General features: G+C 41.0%; 1 protein-coding gene across 1 annotated transcript in view; it reads left to right on the forward strand.

Moving 5' to 3' along the window:
• The window catches only part of FARSB (phenylalanyl-tRNA synthetase subunit beta), a 29901-nt gene that overhangs the window by 11614 nt on the left and 1118 nt on the right, over window positions 1-17169 (forward strand). The window contains exons 12-16 of the mRNA XM_081192642.1: window positions 1701-1908; window positions 2288-2368; window positions 3500-3592; window positions 4675-4792; window positions 6404-6556. Of these exons, the coding sequence (XP_081048768.1) occupies window positions 1701-1908; window positions 2288-2368; window positions 3500-3592; window positions 4675-4792; window positions 6404-6556 (653 nt within the window). The remainder of the gene's footprint in view (window positions 1-1700; window positions 1909-2287; window positions 2369-3499; window positions 3593-4674; window positions 4793-6403; window positions 6557-17169) is intronic.

Consider the following 17169-nt stretch of genomic DNA (forward strand, 5'->3'; position numbering starts at 1 on the left):
TGGAAGGAGGTGAGGGAGCAGGGGTATTCGTTTGTGTGTGGGGGGGTTGCTCTTGTTTCTATTATGTATTTTGTGTTTTTATATTGTATTTTTATGTTGTGAACTGAGATCTATGGGATGAAGGGCAATATACAAATTAAATAAATTAAAGGCCAATCATCTCCCATATGTCAGTGCTCGGATTCAGTGGCACATGATCTCGTCCACCCATGCCACACCTGAAATCTTAATCTGTACAACAGGAGCTGGGAATTGGATCTGGCTATTGGGCCATGTCCTTCCTTCCCATATCATTTGCAGGTCAAATTAGTCAACCACCTGATGTCGCAAAGAGTCCGGCACGGCGCTTTGAGGTCCTGTTGATCAGCTGGTTGATAGTACTGAGCAGGGCTCTTGGCAGATCCCTTCAAAGACTGACTGGCTATGAAGCTCCCCATGGGATTCCAGGGAGCTTGAAGTTGCCACCAGGACCTGCTTTCTTCTGGGATCAGTTGCACTGCTGTGTGCCCCTGACTGACAGCGAGAGCAAACCTCTCTTGTTAATGCACAATCAGGAAAACACTTTAAGGCTCGTGGTTTGGATTGGCAGCTGGCATCAGGTGTGGGGTGGGTGGGTTTAGTTTGGGGGAAATGGCCTTATGGGCCAAACTGGGACCCATGCTAAGGTGTATGTCTCTGCTGAACTTCTAAAACCTTTCTGCTCCTGGGACTGCTCTCTTCCATTTTGATGATAGTGCTACGAAATTTAGGTGTCCAGTTCTAAGGTACTTGGGAGATTGGAGATGGTATGTTGTTTTGTATCACAGCATTGGTTTAGGTATGGAGGGGACAACCATGTTGCCATTTGAGCCTTTAGTCATCAGATGCTGTGTGCCTTTATTGCCCTTTATTCCCCAACCTTCAGATGTTATTAAACTACAGCTTGCATCATCTCTGATAGTTGGCCATGCTGACTGGGGCTGATGGGAGCTGTTGTCCAAAATCGATTAGAAGACACCAGGATAGGGAATGCTGATTAACTGTATCCAAATATGTGCTGTCCATTGCAAAGCAGCCTATTTCTATTATAGGTTGGTTGACCATCTGTCAGGGACATTGTAGTTGCATAGTACCTTTCAACAGTGATAGTACCGTACAACACCATAATTATACACTGCTGCACTGCACCATACAACCCCTGATCTCTTGCCCTCGAGAAGTAAAAAGAAAATACACACCAGATAATATAATTCTAGCAGGAGCTCCAGTCAGGAACAGGCACTATTCATCTTTTACTTAGGCTTCACTTTATTGGATGAAACCAGTCTGTTTGAGATCTGGGACATTTTAATTACTTCACACTTTCTCTTGGGTGCAACTTTTCAAACTCCTATTTGTGTACTTCCTCTCATAAATGTGAGAGGATAAATGTTGGTGCAAGTTGAGGGGGTAACGATATTTGCTTGAAATGCCAATGCGGGTGATTGAAAATTATAAGGCAGTTTTTTTGTTTTGTTTTTTAAAGGTCTTAAGGACTTGTTCAACACCAAGTATCATAAGGTTTGCTGTTGTGCAGCAAAAATACTACTATTTTATCTCCTGGATTGATTTGTGAGTCTTGGCATTTTTTTTAGCTTGATCGCTGTGAAAATGAAAGGCAGTGGCTTCAGAATGAAACCATGTGATATTTTCCTTTAAAATTACTCTTTCTTATGTTTTAGTGAGACTCCATCAAACCTTGCAAAGCTGCTCACCAGGATGTGTTTGAAGTCACACGTCATAGCGAATGGGAACAATATAGAGGTTGAAATCCCTCCTACCAGAGCTGACATTATCCATGCATGTGATATCATAGAAGACGCAGCAATAGCGTATGGCTATAATAACATTCAGATGACTATTCCGAAAACATACACCATAGCTAATCAAGTAAGATTGCACCCTTAAGTAAACAGTCTGTATTGTCAGTTTAAAGGCTAGAAGTATGCCAGAAGGGTTCTTAGAAGAAAACTGCGCCTAAGAATTAAAACAATATTCTGTCATGTCTTCTAGCAATGGGAGTTTACTGTAGCAGGGATACAAAACAGATGCCCAACTGATCTGAGAAACTCCAAAGACCTGCAGTGGATGGGCTTGGGGAGGGGGAGGGCAACGTTTAAACCTGGAGGCCATATTAAATCTCTAACTGGGAACTGCATTTCCTCAGTCAAGGCCAGATGTAGCTGTTTTTTGAAAAGCCGTTCTCGCAGTCATCTCCATGATATTCATTGAGCTGAAAGATGACAAAATTATTTTCTGTTCCCTCTAGCTTCCTCTCAATAAGCTCACAGAACTTCTGAGACAAGATTTGGCAGCGGCAGGCTTTACCGAAGTGCTCACTTTTTCTCTGGTGCGTGTTAAAGAACTATTTAAGACTGCTATAATCTCAATGAGGATTCAGGCATCAGGAGTGGTGTATGATCATTTTGTCAGGCTCTGATTTGCTAATGTTTCAGTGTAAACAAATTTCACAGCTGTGAAAAAGGAATAGTTGCTCTGGTTTTTTTGAGTTCTAAGACCCTGCCTGAGCTTATCAGCAGGATGAAGAGAGAAAATGAAAAATAAAGAACCTTCCTTTTTGGAAGGTTGTGGCCAGTAAGAGAGCAAGCTGGTCATTGCCCAATGATGTTAAGAGTGATTCTGCAGAACTGAGGCCCTGTTGGAAACATCTTTTCTGGAGGGGCAGTAAGTTATGCTGGTCCTGTCCTACATTAAAGAGAGTGGAGCTTGACTAATAGATCTGCTAATACCTGAGCCAAAAGGAACTCCTCAGGCCCGGTCCAATAACGTCTGGAGGGTCATGCGTTCCACACCCCAGTCTTACAGAGAACATCTCACCTGCTCTTAAAAGAGCTGCAATGTCCATTTTTAGGCACAGTTCGCTGTTAAATATGTTAAGTATTGAAGCTGTAAGCAACTTGAGACCTGGCTTTCTGAAGGACCAGCCTTTGTCCTAAAAAATCTGTCCAAAACTATATATTCTTCATCAGAGGTTCTCCTTTGAGTTCTGCCATTATTTGAGGGGAGGCAGTTGGTGACCCAAGGGAGGGCTTGGTGTGCTGCGTTTGGCATGCTTTACCAGTGAAGCTCACTGGACAAGAAGTTTGATGAATTTCTGGTTCCAGGCAAATGCTTCTATTTTTCCAGTATCTTGAATAGCTAGTTTCCATTGTTGTTTTATGGTTTGGCTGGATTATATTCAGATTTCTTGTGTTTTTAAGATTGCACCGTCTCAGGAGCTTATGCCGGAAAATGGCTAACAAATGTACTAAATTAATAGATAACATAACTAGTGTTGAAATGCAGCACTACATGTTCAAATTTAAAAAGTTAAACACAGACCAGCCCGGTTAGATTTAGTGTTGCCAGCCTTCATATCCTGACCATTCCTAGATATTTATTTTTTGCTATTAGTAATTTTTGAAATTGAGTTCTATTTAACTTGGTTGGGTTTTAATTAATTTGTTTCTTTTCATATCAGTGTTCCCAAGAAGACATTGCTAATAAACTGGGAGTTGACATCTCTACAACGAAAGCTGTGCATATAGCAAATCCCAAAACAGCAGAATTTCAGGTGAGGATTATAAATTGAGTTTTAGGCTAGAATACAAAACTGCTTGTTCCTTGTTATGGCTAATGAAAAACTTTTATTTACTGTGGCATATACAGTGGTGCCACGCAAGACGAAAAGAATCCGTTCTGTGATTCTCTTCGTCTAGCGGTTTTTTCGTCTTGCGAAGCAAGCCCATTGAAGGATTAGCGGATTAGCGCTATTAGTGCTATTAGCGGCTTTTAGCGGCTTATCGGCTGATCGGATCAGCTGATAAGCGGCTTAGCGGCTTAGAAAAAGGGAGGGGGGAAGGAAAAAAACCCAGCAGGAACTCGCAAGACATTGTCGTCTTGCGAAGCAAGCCCATAGGAAATTCGTTTTGCGAAGCACCTCCAAAACGGAAAACTCTTTCGTCTAGCGAGTTTTCCGTCTTGCAAGGCATTCGTCTTGCGGGGCACCACTGTAAGTATGAAATATGTCAATCAGAAGCCTTTCATAGGCCATGTTTTATAGGTAGCATTGTTTGTGGTCAGTCCTGAGTATCTTTTGCAATATTTAATTTCAGTCTTGTATTCTCCAGTTTAATAGTATTGCTTTTTTCCACAGGCAGTTTGTTTTAGATAATTACTACATAGACAGTCCTGCAAATGTTGGTCTGTGTTGGCGGACTGTAAGAGGCTGGGAATTGCTGAAGTGTAGGGGAGAAATAAGGGAGAAATAAATATATTTCCTATTAATGCTGATACTTGACTCTTGTGTATGTTGCCACGTCTTGCTCTCAGTTGGAGATGTTCTTACCCATGGGTAGGCAAACTAAAGCCCGGGGGCCAGATCCGGCTCAATTGCCTTCTAAATCCAGCCCACGGACGGTCTGGGAATCAGCATGTTTTTACATGAGTAGAATGTGTCCTTTTATTTAAAATGCATCTCTGGGTTATTTGTGGGGCATAGGAATTCATTTATTTTTCTTCTTCTTCAAAATATAGTCCGGCCCCCCACAAGGTCTGAGGGACAGTGGACCGGCCCCTTGCTGAAAAAGTTTGCTGAGCCCTGTTCTTACCTATAGAGACAAGTTTAATATATAAAGTTCCCTATGTGCCCTACAGGTGGCGCGCACTACTCTCTTGCCTGGTCTTCTGAAAACTATTGCTGCTAATAGGAAAATGCCTTTACCTCTGAAACTCTTTGAAATCTCTGACATTGTAGTGAAAGATTCCACCATAGGTAAGATAATCTCAGTAAATGCTAATGTCTTCAGAAATCAAGGGCATGATTGAGTCCCACCTGAGCGCACTGATAGATCTCCTGTTTTCCCTCTGCCATGGGTTCATACATGGGTGTGCTCAGCCAGTGCATCAGGAGGAATGAGAAATACCATATCCCTGTTCAGCCTTTCCGCTCTGCTTGCTACAGCATAGAGGTATGCATTGGAAGGCACAAATAGACTTGCCATGGCCTGTTGCACTAGCTGAGTGCTCTCATGCATCCACATAGGTGCAGAAGGCGAAACAGGGCTCTGTTGAATGTCAGGGAATCCCCTTGCAGGTGGCCGCTCTGCTTTTGTACTAGACTGGATGATACCTCAATTTTGAAATGCTTTCAGCATATACTTACTCAGTGGGTAAAGTTGATGATTATACAATAGCTCTCTGTTTTTATTGAAATGTCTCTCTTTTGAATTGATATTTTAAATCACTTGTCCTTTTACTTATTCTATCCGCCATGTTTCAGGAGCCCTACGTAGAGCTTTGCAATTAGATCATTCATGGGTCTTAACTAATCATTTGGAGACCTTGTAAAACAACATGGTAAAAAAAGATGTACTTCACCCAAATGCAAGTGTCTTATGAAATTTTGTTGCTAGAGGGCAGCGTTTACCAATTTTATTTCTCATTGCGTTTTCTTGGCTCGCAAATTGTATTAAACAGGTTTTTCAGACAGTGCTTTGAAGTCACTACAATACATATGAAATTTATGTTAATATAGTTGGCTGGTCCATTTTTTTAAAACACAGCAGAATTGTTTTGTGGAATGACGCCATAGTTTCCGAGTTAGTTAGAATGAACTGAGAAAGCTTACCTTAGATTTGGCAGCAAACACTCTATTTGGTCTGTAATGAATGAACTTCATAATCAAGTACAATATTTCAAATCTGGATGTCATGAGTGTGTGTGTGTGAGAGAGGGAGAGACATCTAGAGCTGTTAGTACTGCCTGGATATGACTCAGACTTTGGCCGAGTCCTCTCTGTGGTAATAAAGCTCTGCCTGGACTGTGTCATTTCAGACTGCAGGTGGAGGTTTAAATTTGTTGTTGTTACAGTATATGCTAGTTGTGTTTTTCATTGCATTTTATATGCTTCATTCTTCCATTGATGAGGATGAGCCGGAGGCCCTTTGAGGCCTTGTTCAGATCACACTAAACTGTGTATAATTGTGGCGTTTATACACTATAGCAACAATCAGCATGCCAAGCAGAAGGCTAGGCTAAAATGCTTTTTCTTGACATGCTAGATTTCTATGAGTTGGAAGGTTCTTTTTTAAAAAAAGTCAAAGATTCAGTCTTGACAACGCTCACAACTAGTCTGAAGTGGTACAATTCAGAGTTTTATATTGCAAAAGAACTAAGCCTCGGAAAAGACCTTTTATTTTTGCTTGTTCTTATTTATTTACTTTTATTTAATAAGTTATTACATTCTGTATTTTTCTTTTGATCTACAGATGGTCAGTGTGTAACTGTAAATAAACACTGATACAAAGTTGGATTAAAGCAGGCAAGAGCAATAAAATGCAGTCTGTGCAAAGCCAATAATTTTGGTTTCCTCTTTCTTCTCCAGATGTCGGTACAAGAAACCATAGGCATCTTTGTGCTGTCTACTATAACAAAAACCCTGGTTTCGAGATAATTCATGGATTGCTGGATAGAGTCATGCAGCTGCTGGATATCCCACCAAGTAAAGAGAAGGGATATTATATTAAAGCAACTGAAGGTAAGGGGAGCACAGAAAATGCCAGGGACCCTACCTGCATGTAGTTGCTGAACAGGTGGATCAGAGCCTTATATACTGCCTATCTAGTAAAGCAATTATATGGAGACAATTACTTGTCTTGTAGTGCAAGCAGAAGGAAGCAGCAATGAATTTCTCACCCCCTCTAGCCCCTTCACCTCCCAAAAAACTTCAGAAGTTTGGGGAAACTCTCCTGAACAGAGAGAGATGGGGCCACATGGCCATTGAAGAGAGGTAAATTCCCAAAATTGGGGTAAGGAGGCAATGTTCCTTCTGGTCGCTCTGTAGTTCTTCAGTGCAGCGAAGTGATCTTTCTAACAATACAGATGGTAGGTATTTTATCACAAAGGTTGATACAGTGTTGCACCACAATTTTCCTCGTGGAACCTCAGGTGTTTGTGAAGTACAGCGGGGGTTTTTTACTTCATACCATTTGAATGAAACATGAGGAACTGAATGTCCAATGGACAGTAGCATGAGGCCATCCTTTTTTATCCATAAGAATGAGAGTCCCTAATGCACTTTTAAAAATGAGCTGTAAATAGCTCTCTGAGGTGTGTTTATATTTAAACTGGGGGGGGGGGGTGATGGGCGATGACGAAGTGCCTGTGTCTCTCAACGTTAGGTTGAGCTACAAATTTCTTGTAGCTTTTATAAAAGAGGGAGGGAAATGAAGCTTAGCTGTGTAGTTGTCATTAAAATTGCCCTATAAATTGCAATAAGGATGCTCTTTTGTTTAATTCTTGTACTTCATTCAGTGTGTGCGTTGCAAGTATGTGACTTCAGTTAAAACTTTGTACATTTTTAATATAAAAGCCTTGCTAAGATCTGTGTAATGATCTGGCTCATTTCATAATTTAGAAAAGGTGTCTGTTTACTGTATATGTTCGTTCTTGTTCCATATGTGCACACCACGGTTATTAGATCACCTTCTGTTCCCGTAATACCTAAATATCCATTAAGTTAATCTCAGGGTCACAACCTTTTTGCCCTTGCAGCAACACCTGTGCAACAATTACAGATGCTTGAAAATATGGGTGAAATTGTGATGTTCCCCAGGCCTTCACACTGATGTTTAGTGTAACTGGAGCCCTGCAGTATATTGGGAGAGAATTTTAGCCTAGAGTGATCAAGTTTTATTAAAGATGAAACCATACTCCTTTATGAAAGGATTCTGGGACAATCCCAAATATTTACCATCTGACACTTATTAAGAGTCATAAATACATCTCCAAAATTTAGCACCCCTTTCAAAAATTTAATTGCAATTTTCTAAATTAATTTGTTAAACGATATGAAACAAGCTTTCCGTTGAAATTAGCAGACTATTACTGTAAACTTCATTTTGCGTAGCTTAGAGACTGTCACGTGCTGTCTTTACATTCAGTGTTCCTTGATTGATCCATAAATAGATGAAATATACGTTTATGGGCACACATGGACGAGAAGCTTCCCCTTCCCGTACTTGTTTTTTCTGTCTAAAGGCCTGAATTGTTAAACTTTTAGAATATCAACCTTGAAATCTTACTATTCAGGGTTCAAGTCCCTTTTCGGGCATGTCCTTTCTTCTGCCAGGTATATGCATGAGGACTGCCACTTTAGATCTTGAGAACTGTCCAAAGGTACATGATACAGTCTAACACAGAATCAAAGCATGTCTGGTCCTGTAAGCTGCTTGGATAGAAAGCTGTCTGGGAACCATATCTAAGCATCATTGATCTCTTCAGAGGAAGAGCAGGGTTAGGTAGGGTTAAATGGAAGAAATACATTTTAAAAATCCTCCCATGATTTTCAAAAAGTAGAGATCTTTGCTCAAAACAGAAGGTTCCCCCCCCCATCCTCTCCAGTTAAAATGATCTCTCATAGCTAGAAAGAATCACAGCATAAGGCTTTAGAGGCACTCCTCTGCCAGTGAGATGATATCAACTCTTTTCTACTCTTTTTATTGCACAAGCAGAGCTCCTTGGTTATGTAAGGTTCCTTCATCAGGTTTCAGTTGATTCTGTCACAAGCAGTCATGTACTGCAGACACTGCAGTTCAGGAAGGCCTCTTAGTGTTCTGGAGAGCATTTTGAAGCTGGCAGGTGGGCAGGAGAAAAATATCAGGCCTGCAGACTCTGCTATCTTTGTAGGATCTGCTTTGCATGAACATCAGGTTCCATGTGTGGCCCTAATAATGTAGATACGCTTGGAAGCCTGACAGCTGAGATGTAAATGCCTCATTCTAAAGTCTTGGACCTTCTTCAGTGCTCATTGGGAAAGTTGTGCAATAACGCTGGTGATGCATCTCAGCAGTGTTCCACTTCTTTCTATTTCTGGGCTCCATTTGTTTAATTGAAGGTGTGGCGCAGTGTGGAAAATCCTAATGACAGTAAATCGCAATGACAGCTTTTCATTTAAGGTTTGGCAGTAAGAGTTATTTGCAATTTTTGAAATATGCACTGCACATTTGTATTACCATAAAATGGAAAACAACTCTCACAACTACAATATGACATTTGTTGTAATGTTCCAAGAATCTCAATGTCATTTTGAGATGTCCACCTGGCCATACCCATTGATCATGCTTCACTTAGCACTTGATGAAAATGTTAAATAATAGTCTCAGAAGCAACCAGTCTCAATGCTGTTTGAGACCTTTCACAATAGGATACATTCTCAGTTTACTCCATTGATTATTATACTGGGGGACAGTTGGTAATTTGAAAGGGATTCCCCACCCCTTCCTCTCGTGTTACCAGAGCAGGGATTACACCTCAGTTGTTGTTTTTTTTCCATTTCTGAGCCTATGGCCATTTTCCGTATAATCTCCCACAGGTCATGCTGGGGCTCCATACAGTGGTGGTAGTTAAATTATTGCCAGGTCCACAACTAGTTCTTTGATTGGCCACAAAGCAGTTTGCTGGGGAATAATTTCTGCATCCTGCCATTTTTCCTTGGAGTCTTGGAGATTGGTAAGATGTGTCAGAAGTTAAGCTGCAACTTTTTTTTTTAAGAAAAAAATAAATAAAAGCATGCTGTTAGTAATAAACTCCTAACAAAGAAACCAAAATATGAAACATTTGTATTTGATTTGTCACACTATAATCTATAGTTTGTAATGGTTTTTGCGTTACAAATGTGTTGCAGGCTGTTTTAGTCAGGCATTATGCAAACCTAATAAGCTAGTTTTCTGCCATATATATATATATATATATATATATATATATATATATATGCTTTCGTAGATTTTCACGGGTACAGGAATGTAGGTTTTGGTGTCTTCGGGTGTCTTCCCGTGTAAGAGTTGGGGTGTCTAGGCGACGTTTCGACGAGGTCTCACTCGTCATCTTCAGGCTGGTGCTTTCGGCTTCTTGTTACTGGAACAGAGCAGGATCTCAGTGTTTGAGTTCCTATAAATACTGTTGAGGGGGTGTGGTGCAGAGAAGAAGTTCCCAGGTTATTGTGCCTTTTCTTCTTTTGTTCCTTAATTACTTGGGGGATATCTTGAGTGATATCTTGAGTGATATTCTGAGTACCACTTAGGTGGGTCATTAAGTGTGGATTAGTTGCTATAGCTTTCGTGTCTTGACCTTTTGAGCTTGTGAAGAGATTTTTCTGAGAAGATGGCTGTACTGCACTGAGTTGTGCTCTGGCTTGGCTTCGTGTATAGGGGCGAGCTGTGGTTTTGTGCCCTGTGCCAGCCAGATCTGTGTAGGGATTGCAGGGGGGTGCAGCATCCGGAGGTGCCACTATGGTTTGGCTACCGGATGGAGTCTGTAATTTATCTGTGGAGAGGGTCTGGGTTTGGGTCTGGTGTGGTTGATAGGTGATGGCGTTCTGTGTGCCTCTGGTCCTGGTGTCGGTTTTTGTGGGGAGGGCTAATTTCCAGATGTCTGGCAGGCGGGACGTGTCGTCACGCTTGTTCATGTTGTGAGGGTGTTTCTCTATCTCGATGGCTTCCATGATTATTCTCTTGTGGTGATGTTCCATGTTAAAGAGCAATTTGGAATCTGCAAAATTAATTTCGTGTCCTGTTTCTTTCATGTGTTGGAAAAGAGAGGAGGTTTTTTCTTCTTTTTTGACGGCATTCTTGTGTTCTGCGATACGTGCATTTATTCGTCTGTTTGTTTGTCCAATGTACGTGGCTGGGCAGACTTTGCAGGGTATTTCATAGACCCCTTGGTTTTCCAACTGGATTTTATCTTTGGGGTTTCTGAGGATATTGGCTATTTTTTGGTTGGTGCAAAAGGCTGTTTTGATATTGTGTTTATGGAGGATTTTGCTGATTTTGTCTGTAGTGCCCTTGATATAAGGAAGGAGGGCCATGCCATTGTTTTCTTCTGTGTCTTGGTTTTTGGGGGGTGTTTCTTTTTGGATTAGCTTCGTAACCCTGTTTTGCTGGTATCCATTGGCGATTAACACATTTGAGAGATTCTGTAACTCAGTTGTCAAGTGGTCTTTGTCAGCCAGGCGTTTGGTTCTGGAGATGAGAGTCTTGGCTACGGAGTTTATTTGTGCAGGGTGGTGGTGTGATTGTGCATGTAAGTAGCGGTTGGTGTGTGTTTTTTTCTGGTAGATAGTGTGTCCTAGGGAGCCATCAGGTTTTTTGTAGATTAGGACGTCAAGGAAGGGAAGTTGGTTGTTGGCTTCTATTTCCATAGTAAATTGTATTTTGGGGTGTAGGCTGTTGAGATGTGTGAGGAAGCTGTCTAGTTTTTCTTTCCCGTGTGGCCAAATTACAAAGGTGTCGTCAACATATCTGAGCCAAATCTCTTATATTTCTTAAAGCCTGAAAAATGAACTACTGAACCTTATAAATCCTACAGTAACTTGAGTTATAGGAGCAACTGCAAGCTGGTGAACCAGCTTAAATGTTTATGTAATGGCAAGTGTTTAGGGTGATACAAAGGGAGAGAACCTCCCACCTACTGCTACATATAATCTCTCCTATCCTGTTATGAATTGGTTCTAACTGGTCCCAGGACATTGTCAGAAGGCACAAGATGAGGCAACCTTGCTTAAACTAAACAGTTCTGAGACTGGATGGGAGGCTATCTAGAAAGTTTCTATATACTGTATTGAGTTCCATCATGGAATAGAGGCAGGACATAGTTCATTTATTATTATTAATTTAATTTTTTTTACATTCATCTGTGGAAAGGGTAAATGCAGAGACTCTTAGAAGGAGGTAGGATTCCAAGTCCATGAAAAGACTGCTTCTAGGTTGTGTTTCTTCCTGAATTTGTATTGATGTTCTGCAGTTTACTTAGTTCTCTCACTAGAGGTCATTTGAAATGTTTCACAGCCACAGGGGAAAGCTCTAGACACTCTGCCATGAGATCAAACACTTTATTGTGTTGAGATCAAAATCTTTCACTCTGTTCCCTTTATTGGGATCGGTGAAAGGAGCATAATGTGCTGTAATTCTCCCTACATAATGTGCAAGTTAGTGACCTCCCAGGACAGGGGTTTCCAAACTGTGGAGCGTGAACTGCCAGTGGTCCTTCAGAAGCTTCATTCAGGTGGTCTGCAGAATGTATTTTATTTTCTGGCTGTTTTCCTCGACCCGAATGCAAGCAGTCATGTTTTTCCTTTGTTCTGACCAACGTTGAATAAAGCTGTAAATATGCTCTTTGGGTGAATCTTCCGTTGTGGAAATTCTGCAAAAAGTGTGTGCACGAGTCTTGGAATGTGTCTGAGGCTCGTGTCGCTAATTGACTGATACTGTTCCAATGGGAGAACGGAGATCGTCCAGAGACGACGATGGAGGCCTACCTGATTGCCTCTGTCTTGCTGGCAACACCCCCATCGTTCAGCCCGGACACTGAGGTTCAGCTCCAAGGGCCTTCTGGTGGTTCTCTCACTACAGGAGGTGAGGTTGCAGGGAACCAGGCAGAGGGCCTTCTTGGTACTGGCGCCTGCCCTGTGGGAACACCCTCCTATCAGATGTCAAGGAATAAACAACTACCTGACTTTTAGAAGACATCTGAAGGCAACCCTGTTTAGGGAAGTTTTTAATGTTTGATGTTTTATCATGTTTTTAATATTCTGTTGGGAGCTGCCCAGAGTGGCTGGGGAGGCCCGGCCAGACGGGCAGGGTATAAGTAATAAATTATTATTATTATAAGAGATGGTGACTGACCCAAATCCACCCAGTGAGCTTCGTGGTTGAGTGGGGATTTGAACCCTGGTCTCCCAGGTCCCAGCCCAACATGGCTCATGTTCATATCTTGATTTGATTTGTCATATTTTTGTCGTTCTCAGACAGTCCTACCTGTGAAGTGGGCTCACAAGAAATCAGTGGAAAGCTGGCACAGTGTTTGTGAGGCTTTGTCTGTCCCTGAAGCCACTGAAAAAATACTAGCATAGTTCTTGCTAAATATGTTGCTGTGCCAAAATTCTGACCCTAAAATATAATCTCCATGCCAGTCTAGGCAAGTCACGCGGTGCTGAAGCCATCAGCAAAATCCATCAATATACTGAGACATCTTCCCACACAAGCCGCAGTTGTGCTTTGAGACCTTCCCATTAAACTGTCAGCATCACCTTGAAGATATTCAAGATACGAATTCTACCCTAGCATTTGGATCCAATGGACCAGTTGAACTTCCTTAGAATGAATAATTATTCCAGTATCACTTAGGGTCTATGCATGGGTTCATTTCTTGCTGAGGCTGACAGTATACTATTTGAGCAATTTTGACACTTCTGTTCAAATTGTTTGTAGATAGGCACCAAAATTTAGCGCTCTTCAGACAGTGATGGTGAAGCAGTTATCTTTATATGCTAATGTTTCTTATTGTCTTCAGCACCACCAAATAGAAGCACCACAACATGCCTGTAGTGGAGAACTTTATCTTGTTTGGTACTTTCAAATCATATGAAAAGTCTTGTGCATTCAAGGTAACTAGCAAGTGTTTCTGCATCCATGGAGTACATCTTGTCTTAGGGATCACAAGGGTAGAGAACTTCAGACATACTTAGGAAGAACAAACCAACCTCCGAAATACTGTCTGTTTACACTCCACAGAGAAGTAAACTGCCTATAATATAAGCACCCATTTGACACCCAGCAGCTCTGTGTATAAGGTATGATTTATGGGTGGAAATTGTGGGTGCGTTCTGTTGCCTCAGTCCCCCTCTCACTCTTTCCACATGTTGGCTTTGTACAAAGTTTTGAGTCATCTGCCCAGAACTACAGTAATATGTTTTCCTTCAATAAGTTCATTGCAAGTAAGTAAAGAAGTGTGTAGGATTCTGCATTTGAAGAATGCAACTCTAGTATTTTGCCTGGGAAAACCAAGTCTGTGGGCAATTTATTTTTACTGTCTCTGTAAACCGTGGTTGCTTTTGATCGACTGCGATTATTGTTCATAAGCTAAATTCTTTTACAGGGAGTTAACACTGGGAAAGTGCAGAAGGAAGGTAGTGAATTTCAGATCTTGGTAAATAGTTAATGGAAACTTTGGCATGTTTTCAACAACAAACTTCCTTATAGATGTTACAGAACAGTTATTTTTTATTATTATTTATTGAATTTATATACCGCCCTATACCTGGAGGTCTCAGGGCAGTTCACAGAATACTTATTCAAAGAACTGCAGCACAAACCTCTTGCTTCTTGAAGACAGTTCAGGTCCCCTAACTCCAGAATGGACAGACTAGGTAATTATTCCTTTTCACTTTGTATCTTCTTACCTGTTGAGACTACTACACCTGTCCCACTGATTCAGATGTATAGTAAAATATTTTTCTTTTTGATGTTCCTTAAAGAGATGAAAAGAGATGAGAGGCTGCTCTTGAATTGAGGGATTAGGCTTGCATTTATTAAGAACTTTGGGGGCTATTAACTGTTTCACTTCCAGCATAAGCCATTTACTCAGATCAGATTTCCTGTTCTGCAAGTGATAATTTTTTTTATTTCTTCTTTTTTATGACAGTGTGTAACTAATGCCAGTTTGGGAATATTTGAGTGTGCAGAGTATAGTGTTTTCTCTTGCAAAACCATATTTAATCATGGACAAGATTTATATGCCGTATAGAATGACCAGTAAAAGTATTGCTTTTGTGCAGCAGAGAATATGTAACTTCTGTTTATGTATGGGCTCCTTTTGGAGGAAGGGCAGGATAAAAATCAAACAATAATTTACATAGTAAAATTTAGGAAAGCTTAAACACTTTGTTATGAAATGAGCAACAAATAAAGATATTACATTTTAATCCCTGAAAGATTGAAGACAATTCATGTATTTAGTAACATATTTTTTCTAATGTGAACTGACATTTCAGAGTTTTGACTGTCACATTTCGATACATATTACAAAATATTTGGGTGTAAACTCTTCAAAATCTAAGCTTTATGGATGTAACTTGCGTGGTTAGAGTTTGCTAAACTTCTGGAACAGGAACAGCCATGGAGGATTTCTATAGGCTTTCTGGAGAACCACCAGAGGATAAGTTATTTGCTGGCATGACTATCACTGTTTCTTTGTGTACACCATATTTCAGTCATCTGGTTTGTTCCAGTTATGTTCAGGAAATAACCATTTATCTGAGGGAAAATGTGACCAGGACTTCAGTAGTCATGCTGAATAACATGTCTCCTGCTTCTCAGTTACTTAAGTGTTGACTTCTAATACTCTCCCCCATCTCCTTATAAGAATATAATTGTTATGATCGCTAAAGCTTTTCCCAACTCTGACCCAATATTATCCCTTTAATCTTCTTCTCCCAAACATGGGAAGAAGGGAAGGAATTGGGAAGAGAAGAAAAGCCATGCAAGGTGTTTGACCGGCAAGCACACAGAGAATTCAACAAGCCCTTTGAAGGTCAATTAGCCAGAAAATGTGCTAAAGACTAGGTACTTGATTGGATTAGCGGCCAAAGAATTATGCCCTGAATAATCAAAGCGGTCCTGCAGTCTGAACACACAGGCAATTATTGGTTCTTAGGGGCATAGTGTAAAAGCTTTAATAACAGATTCTTTGAACTTCAAAGCACTTTAGAAGTGACAATCTTACTATGAACTGTGATTTTTGTCTCTTGCTTGCATGTAGTGTTCCTACGACAAGGCTAGTTTTAGAGTTTCTGTTCCCACAATGTGTGTGTGTATATCTGAATTAATTACAAACTACTTGGTGCCTTGCCCATTTTTAGTTACAGATTATAGAGATGGTATACCTTCATGCCTCAACCTTTGGGGTGCCCTGGGACACTTTAAATATTCTCTGTCTGTGGCAATAAGAACTTGATTTTGTGGGCACCAAAGTAAAATTCAAACATCTGAATATTCTTATGATGGAAATTGGTCAAGGCCATGAAGAAGCGATGGGAAAGTGACTCGGCTGTGGTAAATTCAGAGCCTCACCTAACGTTTCTCAGTTACTACATCAGCTGAAAGTCTGCTCTTGGGACAAGCAGGGGGAATGGAGGGCAGGAAGCAGCGGTCGTGCTAGGAGGGAGGGCCAGGTGGCAACATCCTCATGGGGGAGTCTCATTGCACAAAGTAACCACCGGCGCTGTTGGCCGACTGGGGAGGGAGCTCTACAGGGCTGTAGTGACAGCCCACGGCAGTGTCCAGATTTTTCTGGTGAGGCGCCGAGAGGGGTGCACCCCATCCCTGACCTGCGCCCTTAGCAGGGGCCAACTTACCCAACCCCTAGATACACCTCTGGCGATCTTTCATCTTCAGGGATTGTGAAGGTCGTAGCTTTGGACCCAGTGCCCACCCCCAAGTTTCTGCTCTCTTTAACACAGGAAAGTCTTTGATGGATGACTATTAATACAGTTTTTGTTTGACAATAGATTCCTATGAAACATCCACCACAATTTTCGGGGGTGAGGAAAGATTTTTAAAAATGACCTCATCTTATAGCGTTCTTCCCATGTGTTTCATGAACATTTCACTGCATTAGAATTACATGGTAAAGTTACTGTGTGACTTTACCGTGAGAAAAAGAATGCATGGATTGGTCATTTAGTTTTATTAGTTTCAGAGGATTTGAATGAGTTACAGGAGATTTTGATTACACATAGGGGTGCAGCAAGAGACAAAATCACTTCAACTGCAAGAGGGTAAGCCTTTATTGGTGCCATTTTGTCTATTTAAGACTAGTAGTTCCATTTCACTAATCCTCATTGGCCCACAGAATGTTGCCCACGTATATGTGAATGACTTCCTTCCTTATTTTGTGGGAATCGGTGAATCAAGCCAGGAATCACAGTTAACTATAGCAGCCTGTTAACATGTGCATTTGGGAAACTACGGTTAATGGCTTCCAAACAAGCCAGGATAATAAGTCATGATATGAAGTTGTCTTCATATCCTTGTTTGCTTGGAAGCCATTAACCACAGTTTCCATGCTTTGAATGTAACAGCCATTTAGTATTAAGTCTGGCTCCATGGCTTGTTTCTCCTCTTGCATGAAGAGAAGGTCAAGCAGCTGTGTACAGGGGCTCATTCATAAGTCTTATTTAGCTGAATTATGATTTGTCCAAGCATTGACATATTTTGTTTCACTATACATGAAGCAGCTTTGGTGGATTCATCATTCTTACTCACTCTGTGCAAAAGCTTGTAACCTGTACACCGAATGTAGAATCAAAGAACTGTA

This window comes from Podarcis bocagei (genome assembly GCF_964188305.1).
Source record: "Podarcis bocagei genome assembly, chromosome: 4".
In the NCBI taxonomy this organism is placed as follows: Eukaryota; Metazoa; Chordata; class Lepidosauria; order Squamata; family Lacertidae; genus Podarcis; species Podarcis bocagei.